This window comes from Sesamum indicum, linkage group LG12 (assembly GCF_026168435.1).
Source record: "Sesamum indicum cultivar Baizhima isolate 11 linkage group LG12, ASM2616843v1, whole genome shotgun sequence".
Lineage (NCBI taxonomy): Eukaryota > Viridiplantae > Streptophyta > Magnoliopsida > Lamiales > Pedaliaceae > Sesamum > Sesamum indicum.
In genome coordinates, this window is record NC_142668.1 from 16,683,397 (window position 1) to 16,694,239 (window position 10,843).

Here is a 10,843-nt window from a genome sequence, read left to right on the forward strand (position 1 = left end):
ATCCCAAATGAAATTTTTCTTGTTTCTTTTCTTTTCTTTTTTTTTTTTTTAAAATATTTTCGCGCTGCTTTCATTCTCACATTCATTCATCTAGAATTGCAACTTGATTAAGATGACTTATGTGCTATATTAGATGATCCATTTTACCGTGAAGCACGTAGTTAAAAGATCCTAAATTATATTTGGATTTGAGATGATGATTTGGAAAAATAATTTTTGATGATTTTATATTAGTGAAATTTAAAATCCATCAATATTCAATAAAACTTAATACAAATTTAAAATTAAAATATTAAAAATATTTTAAACTTAGAATTATTCAAAGAAATCATTATTAAAAATTTCAAACTTCAAATCCTATCATCCAAATACAACATTTGATAAATTTATGGTTAAAAAATGCCAAGTTAAGTTAGTTTGGGCTTAGGAAAGAAGGGAGAAACTTGGTTGGTTAATCAAATCATTAAATCAGTGTCTGTTAGCTTTGCGTTTGACGGTTCAACCTTCGCTTTGTCAACACCTTTACTTTTGTTTATTCCTTGGGCTAAGTGAAATTGCTGCGCGATTAGCGGAGTATAATATTTCCATGGAAATTGCACATCCGGCCCAATGATTTTGCTTCTTTCCTTTCTCACCCCTTTCTGAGTTTCAAAGAGGTATTAGGTTGGAATTTATTTATTTCAATATTTTTTTTCCCTTAAACCACATCATTGTTTTCTAACATTTTATTATATTAAATATTCAACTCAAAATTAATATTTGTATTTGGTTAGGAGAGTTGCACTTGCATTGAGTAACCATAGTAGTCCCCACTCTCCAAGTTGTGAGAGCATGTGCAATGTGCATTGCTTTTCTGTTTTCAACTAGACCACATGAGAACAGGTCTACAGAAAATTTTTGTTCAAATTAGATCTTTTCCAATTAAATCAATCACATACTAAAACAAAACACTTATCCCAATTATTTTTATTAAATTATATATTAATTTCACGATAAATATAAGTGGATTTTAATATGATCAAATTTAAATTGGAACAAAAATTTAACCTGCCCCACATCCACATACACCTTCCACTTCTTTCTAAGCTCTTTCCTTTTCCGACCTCTTGAAACCATGCACAGATCTTGAAAACTTCCACAAGAAAAAAGCAGGCCGTTGCATAATCTTTTTTGGTGACCACTCGCCCTGTTTTTTCCAGAAAAATCAGTCTTTCCCACAATCAGAAAGAACTGAAATTCATTCACTGCAGATAAACGATGGCATTGCACAATACAACTCAAGAAATTAAGCCCATCCAAAGAAAAGTTGAAGACGCAACCCTAATCTCCCAACATCAACTAAGATAAATACACATACATCTAATCCAATTCGCCGTTTGAATAGTAGCACCGATGTCAAGAATTCAGGTGTCGTCCAGTTGAATCGGATCCCAAAACAAGAGGGAAAACAACAAGAGATTAGGGAGAATAATGGGAATCAAGGGATGGACGTCGCTGCCCAGCCTCTTCCTTCTCAGTCTTCTCCGCGTGTATTTTCTCTTTTCCTCTTCGGTCCACTGGGCTTCCTCCACTCCCTGGGCCAAGACCAGCGGCGGAGGCAATAGGTAGGGGCATTTGGACCGCCAAGACGTTTCCGGAAGCCCAAATCTTGAAGCCCTTCTAAGAAACCGGGAGAAGACCCATCTCATGGCGGCGGAGGATTGGCGGCAGAGAAGTGGCGGGTAGTCCCAGTTGATGTAGCAGGGGATTTGGGTGGCTATGAATAGCTGGGAGTGGAGCGGCGGTGTGGTTGTTGGGTTGGTTAGGATGTGGGTCACTGCATTTAGTTTTTGCTCCCAACTCGTCGTGTTTTCCATCTACCAATTTGGGGCTTCCGCTTTGTGAGAAACCAGCAAATCCGTGGGATAAGATTGAGACGGTCGGAACGATGAAAATCTCTGATATGTAACATTTCTATTATTATTATTATTATTATTTAAATTGAATTATAATTATTTTCTTTAATAATAATAATAATAAATCCATATGACTTATTACAGATCCCATCAAAATGAAAAATAAATTAACATAATTTCTTATAATGAAGCGACAAATTTATTATATGTATTTAAATTAAAATTGATTTCTAAAGCTGATGGTAGTTAATTTGATGAGCAAAATTGAAATTATAATTAGGGATTTAAAAGTATTGATTTAAAAAATGTAACCTAATAATTCATTTTGAAATTTTATCACTAAAAAAAGAATATAATGTTAGTAATGAAATATCAATATGAAATGTTAACATTGTCCTTAAAAATATATATAATCTGTCAATAATTTCAATTTTGTTGTAATATAATTATTAATGATAAAAATAATGCATAAAATTATCATTTAAACAATTAGTGATATGTATTGTCATCAATATATAATTCTTACCTTACTATGCTCATAATATTTTTAAAATGTTATTAGTCAAATAAAAAGTTTTTCATTTCACCCTAAAGAAATCAGAGCAAAAATTTCAGTTTTTTACCTTAAAATTATGGCCAAAATTACGCAGTAGGATTGTGGAGAAGGTACTAATATTAGATTTTTATTTTTATTTAGTTCAGTGTTATATGATTATGCATAATGAGATTGGGTGGAATGACGCATAGTGATAATTCAATCCATTATTTATTATATGATGTTTGATTCGACTATTGTATATATAATATCTTATGTGATAATATAATACTGTGTTCGATTAAAAAGATTACAAAGTATAATTAAATATAAAAAGACTATTTTGAGAATATTATTTTTTAAGTTATTTTTATTTTAATATGGGTAGCTTGTGAGTAGTTATAAAAAATTAAAAAAAGACTCTAAATATATATTGATATACAATTTTTAAAATAATAAATCTTGTGCAATTTTTTTTTTTCCACATTCATATGAAACAAAAGTTGAATCTTTTTACACCAACTTTTATGATTGTTCATGTTCACATAGCAAAGACTATTATTAGACCATTTATTGTTGTAAAAATATATACTAATAGTAACAAATGTAATTTTACTTACTATATATATATATGATTTAATTGATTCAATCACTTCATATATACATATATAAGCACAAACTATATAATAAGTGTATTTATGGGTAGACTTTTCAATCAATGTTATATGTATTATTAAATATTTGACTAAAAGTAATGCACTTTTTACAAATGGGACTTGATGAAGAAATTTTTTACTTAAATTAAATTTGATTGAATTAAATCAATTATAAAATAAATGTGATGATAGAATTTGGAAGCACATGTGTAGTAGTATATAAGTAGGAGGTGAGCATGCAAATTGGGTAGATGAACATGACTCCCATATATCTTGTATGCTACATCGTCTACACCATTTTCACTTCCACCATATTATCAATCCCCCTTGCCCTCCGTTGCCTCATCCGTCGCATCTCGCCTCTGCGTGCCACTAAGCAGATACAAAATATCGTTGCACTCTATGAGGGCACTGTCCGGCATGAGCGCCGCCACCCTGTCCACCACTCCTTCCGGTTCCGGGCCCGCTATGCTCTAATCGACCTTGATCGTCCACCCTATTCACCTCCCAACTTCCTATCGGCCGAAGATGCTCGAAGTGCCGCCAAGACAAATGGACCTGTGTAATTAATGTTTCTTTTTATTTTATTCTCCCAGAAATTACATAATTAACATATGTATATATATATATATATATATGGTGCAACCAGACAAAATTAATTAACTAGCAGGACGTAATCAGAGTTTGTCACAATCAAATATATATATAGCTGCTTAATTATATTTATTTGCATGGATTGAGCAGTTTTCTTCTGCGAATACCTCCAAGTGTGGGGTACGAGAGAAGTCCAGTGAACTTGTACTACTGCTACGACATGGAAGGCTCTAGCAAGACTCTGAAGAAATGCATTGTTGAGGTGATCATCCTCATTCATTCATTACCAACTGCATGCTACTGCTCTCCTTTGCATATATGCTTGTTGTGTTACAGAATTACCATATAGATGTGTTGCTTAATTTCAGGCCAGTAATACGCCATGGGGTGAAAGTGTAACATTTGTGTTTAACCCAACCTCAGATCTGGTTCCCAAATCTGAATATATAAGCCCTTTCATGGTAATCACTTGTGTTTCTAATTGACTTGTGGTCGTGGGTGGGTTCTTGATTCATTCCATTTGTTTTACAACTGATGAGTACGTATATATGTACGTACAAATACGATTAATTAGGATATGGATGGGAACTGGAGGCTGAAAGTGAGTGAACCTGGGGAGAAATTGTACGCACTGGTGTCAGTACAACATCCCAAGTTGGGAACGAACTTCACGGCATCATTGACAGCCAAGAGAGTCATCCCCTCCAACATACAGGATCATGATGCATTCTTCTGGTTGCTGCCCCATAAAGTTTCATTTGTCACTTATTGGAATGTAAGTATATTTATATATATATATATATATATGATGATGATGATGATGATAATATGTTTGTGTCTCTGTTTATATATATGTATATATATGACGGTGTGTGTGTGTGTGTAATTATATATTGTATAGGCTGTGGAGCTTTGGTGGAAAAATGTTCCTTTTCATGAGCATCCAAGAAAACAGAATCCAGCATATCGGGAAGAAACTTCTGGACGGGATGAATACGTACAATGTTGTCCTGGAAGAACAAGGATTGATCGTTGCTTCATATGGAAAAACACAAAATGGCCTTGGTCCTCTTGCTGCTAATTATACTTATATTGCTGCAATTTCAAATATAGTTCCAATATTATTCAAATAAAGACAGTCTCAATTAAAACTCACTTTTTTGTATTTTTCTTGGCTATATATATATATATATATGTATGCATTTATCGTTTTTAGAAAGCATAAAGAGTGTTGATTATGCTGGAAATCAACATATATTAAAGATGATGTTTTTCTTAATATAGAGAAGTTTTTTATTACTTAATTTCTGCCAAAAATTCAATTATTAAACCAAATATCTTACCAATAATAATGTAATATTTTTATTTGTTTAGAAAGAAGTAAAAATTTCACTCAACATCATCAATCAGAACCTAATTAACAATTTTTCATTATAAATATCAACACTAGAAGAAATATAACATTTAATTATAGTTAATTATCAAAATTAAAAATAAATAGTCATTAACTACAACTTTGCAACGATTTTTAACCATAATTTTTGTAAGTATGGTAAAAATATTTGCCATAATCTTACCTGCAGCAAATAATTTTCAGGTAGAAATAAGATAAGTTTTTAAATTGATTTTATTTAATAATAATTAATTACCATTATTTTTAATTTATAACCATTTAAAAAAATATAGTCAAAAGTAAATTTTTTTCTAGTGCAGATAGCACTTGGATCAAAATTCACAACAATAATAAGTTGAATTTAATATTCTATAACTCTTTTTTCCCTCCAACATTATTTATGTTCTTGCGAATTTTAATAAATTGTAGTAATTAGTTGAATTAATATCATCTCTTCCCCTATAGAGGTCCTGAATTATAAACATTAAAGTGTTCTCCCTACCCTTCACTATTATAGATACAAAATATATATATATATATATATATATATATATATAATAATGGGCAACCCTTTAATGTCATTGACTAAACAGCCCGAGCAAACCCGGCAAGTAATCTGGTCAAATGTTGTTTTGTGGTGAAATTTAGGGCAAAGTGATTAATTATGAACTGAGAAAATTGTTGCTTTTATATGACCTGTCGACATAAGATATTAATGCATTTCTTACCCAAGTTTATTATTAATTTATTAGGACGTTTTTACTTAGTTTTGGTCAGTTATTTTATCCAACCAATCCAATTAGTTATTTATCATGTACTAAAACAATAAAGAAATCCAGTGAATTTTTCTATTGCTATTATATGACATTAATGTTGGTATCGTACGTGGGAGAAAAAAAATAAAAGAACCGTTTTAACCTCAACTTGTTTCACTATGATAAACTTGAAATTACAATTCATTTAGTAGTAAATTATTTCAAAAAATTTTATGTATTTTTAAGTTAAGAAAGTTGGAGTTATTACATGACCCGGACCCAGCCTGCGTCAACTTATTTGTTTCTATACCATACCACCTTTGTCTTCCATTTGATCTTGGGAAAAACTCAATGAACTCTGTGGTATTATAAATGTTCAAAAAATTTTGCGAGAAAAATATAATATCAATTATACCCTTTGTGATATTAAAAAAAAAATTAAAAAATTCCATAAAGTCAGAAATTGTGGTACACGTGTGTTGACTGAGGTTATAGGTCTGGAAAGTGCATTTTTTGGGACAATTTTGCCCAATTCTCTAATTTAATCTATATATAATATTATATATATTACCTATATATAATTTATTAAATCTTAAAATAATCTATAAATATTTACTAGTAATAAAATATTATTTTATATGTAAATATATTATTATATTAATATTTTTAATATCATATTCTTTTAATTAAATAAATTAAAAATTAAATTTAAAAAAGAAATAGCAAAGCTGCCGCTGCAGAGGAAGAGCATGGCCCATGCGCCTCCTGACCTCTGGGCGACGATTGTAACCCAGAAACAGTGCCAAGAAGAAAGGAGATGACTGTCGCCATAGCAGAGGAGAGATTGGGGTTGGGGGAATTTTGATTATTATTTTTTTAAAAGATAATAATTTTATTTTTATAAATAATAATAATACATATAATTGTGTCCAACATGTCTTTAAATTCATTTTTTAAGCCACGTAGGACTAAAAACTCGCAACAAATATCTAATTGGAATTCCATGTCATTTTTCAATCAAAAACTAAAAACTAAATTTCATCAATTTTTGAAGCTTAATGGACTTATAAAATGAGCATGATTTTTTAATTAAATCAATATTGAGCATATTTAACGAATTGAAAAAATATTTTTTTCTATATACAATTTTAATTTTACATATTATAGATATATTTTCAAAGACCCAAGTTGATCAGGAGCGACATTTTAGTTATTGTCCCTAAAAAAATAGGTTCAAGTTGTCCAAAGACAATGTGAGTTTTTGTTCATAACATAATGATGATTTTTAATATTTAATTTTTCACAGGAATTTGTTGATATTTTTTCATATGATTATAGATAAACAAGTAATGCATGTTGCAGGAAAAATTGTTGCTTCAATTAGGTTTGATCGAATCAGATTAACAGTAAAATGTATGAGTCATATATTTTGAATTATATATTAATACATAATAAGTATATTACACTTATAATATAATTAATACAGAGATGTAGATGTGAGAAGCAGCTAGACAGAGAAAGGAAGAGTAGATGAAATACTCATCATCAAGCTGAGAAAGAATTCACCTCACCTCATACTAATATTTCTAGTGCTTAAAGGATTTCAATGTAAATATGACATCACCATTTTCTCACCTCATATATATATATATATATATATCACTCACTTTTATCATCATAATAGATTCAAATTATAAAATCATATTTTCATAATTAATCATTTTTTGAACCAATTGATTTTATTAACAATATTAATTTATGCACCTTTAAAATTTATTTAATTTAGTATTTTGATTAATTATTTGGTTTGTTTTAATTTAATAAAAAATAAATTATATGGAAATGTCTAATATTTATTGTACCGGGAGTTAAATAATTAATTGTACCGGGAGATTGGAGCCTGAGCCCAACCGAAATCTGGAAAGTTCCACGTCTTTCTAGCATAACCCTCCTGTTAATTTCCAGACTCATCTCCCCTGTCCCTTTCCCGCACCCTCCACCACATCAATCTGCAGTATACATACATCATCACCACCTCCACATTATAATCAATTGACCGATCAAGAATCCCTTATAAACACACAGCTCTACATCGCGATTTTCCATTGGAATTCTATACCGAGTGCACGGAGTTTTGAGTGGAAGAACACACAGATTTGGAGAAGTAGAAGAAGAAAGAGGACATGGGTGTGGATTACTACAAGATATTGCAGGTGGACAAGAATGCAAAGGATGACGACTTGAAGAAAGCTTACAGGAAGCTAGCGATGAAGTGGCACCCTGATAAGAATCCCAACAACAAGAAGGAAGCTGAGGCCAAATTTAAACAGATTTCCGAAGCTTATGAGGTATGTGTTTCTGGGTTTCTATATCATTTGTTTTGTATGTTTGTTCGTGCGTGTGTTTTATCCGTGAGCTACTTGTGACATGGGAGTCGGAGTTGAGGGCGGATGTTATGTAGCTCTTTCTAAAAGATTGGTTTTTTGTTTACTTTCTGGGTTCCATTCGGATTTGAATGTTAATGTCTTGACATAAACACTGATAATTGTGTTGTATTGTGTGTTCGGATGAGCTTTTATCAGCATGGATTTCCGTAGATATGAAACCATTAAGGATTTTATGTTAGGAGACTATAATATAATGGAGAATTCCTTTATTTGTTCAATCCTGTAAATTGTCGGACTAATGCTCATACTGGCAACTCTTGGATTGCTATGATTTGTTCTATGTGGCGTAACATGTAAATTGGTTTATAAAGTCAGCTTGGGTTGGATATTCATTTACTTACTGAAGATGTTGTCAGCTTCTTTCATCTGATAAATTGTATTGTCATCTGACTACGACATGTGGGTACCAGGGAATGCCATATTCTAATTTCTGCTTATTCTGCAGGTTCTAAGTGATCCACAAAAGAGGGCTATCTATGATCAGTATGGTGAAGAAGGTCTGAAAGGTCAAGTGCCGCCACCTGATGCCAGTGGTCCTGGTGGTGCAACATTCTTCCAAACAGGAGACGGACCAAATGTGTTTAGGTTCAATCCTAGAAATGCTGATGACATCTTTGCAGAGTTCTTTGGCTTTTCTAGCCCATTTGGAGGAATGGGAGGTGGTAGCGGAATGAGGGGTGGTTCCAGGTTCACTGGGGGTTCCATGTTCGGGGATGATATCTTTAGTTCTTTCGGAGAAACCAGACCAATGAGTGCAGGTCCAAGAAAGGCGCCACCCATTGAGCAAAAGTTGCCTTGCAGTTTAGAGGAGCTATACAAGGGAGCAACAAAGAGGATGAAAATTTCTAGAGAGATATCCGATGCTAGTGGGTATGTTACTCTCTTCTATTACACATACCTGCTCATTATTTATCCGATAAATTCTAGTTTTTGCCTTCTTATCAACTTAGTTGCTTTTTAATGACTTTATGGGACTATCTCTGTGCATTGTGTTCCAAGTTATCTTTTTGTTTGCTTTGTCGGGCGTGTAAATTCAATACTTCTCTTGGGTCAGCGATATTTGCAAGATTGGTTTTTTAGCGTGTATGTTTATTGTTCCCTGCATTGTTCTTCATAATTCTCTGGACATGTATGTCAAACTAATGAAAGCGGATTGGGGTGCTAGAGATCTAGGGGTATGCTATGAACATCAATATTAGTGTCATCTGTAATTTCTTTCGGAAAAGGCGAGTTCTAATAAGAGGTTTATAATAACATTTGGAAGTGGGCTTGAGGGGAAGTTGGGACTGATTGATGAATTTTTTGTTGCATTAGGAAGTATCCAGACCTTGATCTTATTACTTGACTAATGATGACAAGTGCCTGTTACTGTTTGATCTCAAATGGTTAGTATACATCCTCTAAATATTTGCAGCACTGTTTACATCGACAGCAAACTCCTAAATACTGAGGAGACCTTTTTCCTTTTCTGCAATGAAACTTGGAAAACTAAAATACTGAATTCATCGGTAGGTTAGAACATTCCAGTAAATAAAAATGGTACTTCATGGTTCTGGTCAGAGTAGTTACAGTCTACCTTCATTGGTTTTCTAACATTTGGTCTCTTTGGGCAGGAAGACCTTACCAGTGGAAGAGATCCTGACCATCGACATTAAACCTGGCTGGAAGAAGGGGACAAAGATTACATTCCCAGAGAAAGGAAACGAGCAGCCGAATGTCATTCCTTCAGATTTAGTATTCATAATAGATGAGAAGCCGCACAGTGTGTTCACAAGGGATGGCAATGATCTTGTTGTTATACAGAAGATATCACTAGCAGAAGCATTAACAGGCTACACCATCCACCTCACAACACTTGATGGACGGAACTTGACTATCCCTGTCAACAATGTGATCCATCCCAACTACGAAGAAATAGTGCCCAGGGAAGGGATGCCAATTCCTAAAGAACCCACGAAGAGGGGTAATCTGAGGATCAAGTTCAACATAAAGTTCCCAACTAGGTTGACGGCTGAACAGAAATCTGGAATCAAGAAGCTACTTGCTCCATGAGTGTAAATACCCTGATTATAGTTGTCTCGAGTCTCCAGTTCCGGTCTTTCTAGGTGTGGGTGGGATTGTGTTCATTTTCATAATTTTATTTCTTCTCCTGGGGAACTGCAAAGCTTTTGCACCTTACGGGCACTGAATGTGTTTGTAGTTGGTAGAGAATAATACAACAAATCTTGACCACGAACTTGCTTGTAATCAGAATTATCTTACAATGCCACATATATTATACACTTAAAATTCTTGTGCAGTAAAAGCATATACATATTGAGCAAGTGTTCTTATTCTGGGGGAAGGTGTGAACTAAAAGTATATCTGATAGACTGAAGAGAATCATCCTGACATGTGTCCTAACATGCGATGGAGAGCGAGACGAGGAGTAATTATACTTGGTAAAATAGTGTGATCTACGAGAAATATACAAGGCTAGTCTAAAAAGGAGAGGAAAAAAGATTAATGATAAACTTGATAAATGTTCTTAGGAAGAACCTTACTAACAAGCGAAAGTATAAAATGAGG

At 32.8% G+C, this 10,843-nt stretch overlaps 3 protein-coding genes across 3 annotated transcripts; 2 read left to right on the forward strand and 1 right to left on the reverse strand.

Moving 5' to 3' along the window:
• Positions 1–951: 951 nt before the first annotated feature.
• LOC105175570 (uncharacterized) lies at positions 952–1,934 on the reverse strand. The gene has a single exon (XM_011098053.3). The coding sequence runs from the start codon at positions 1,854–1,856 to the stop codon at positions 1,404–1,406; it is 453 nt and encodes a 150-aa protein (XP_011096355.1). The 5' UTR covers positions 1,857–1,934; the 3' UTR covers positions 952–1,403.
• Positions 1,935–3,337: 1,403 nt separating this feature from the next.
• On the forward strand, positions 3,338–4,845 carry LOC148784916 (uncharacterized). Its single transcript, XM_088876643.1, has 5 exons — positions 3,338–3,648; positions 3,831–3,942; positions 4,049–4,141; positions 4,255–4,455; positions 4,582–4,845. Exons 1-5 carry the CDS (start codon positions 3,338–3,340, stop codon positions 4,759–4,761), a joined length of 897 nt encoding a protein of 298 aa, XP_088732769.1. The 3' UTR covers positions 4,762–4,845.
• A 2,882-nt stretch (positions 4,846–7,727) lies between these two features.
• Positions 7,728–10,580, forward strand: LOC105175571 (uncharacterized). Its single transcript, XM_011098054.3, has 3 exons — positions 7,728–8,176; positions 8,721–9,145; positions 9,889–10,580. The coding sequence occupies exons 1-3, from the start codon at positions 8,012–8,014 to the stop codon at positions 10,325–10,327; spliced, it is 1,029 nt and encodes a 342-aa protein (XP_011096356.1). The 5' UTR covers positions 7,728–8,011; the 3' UTR covers positions 10,328–10,580.
• Positions 10,581–10,843: the final 263 nt, after the last annotated feature.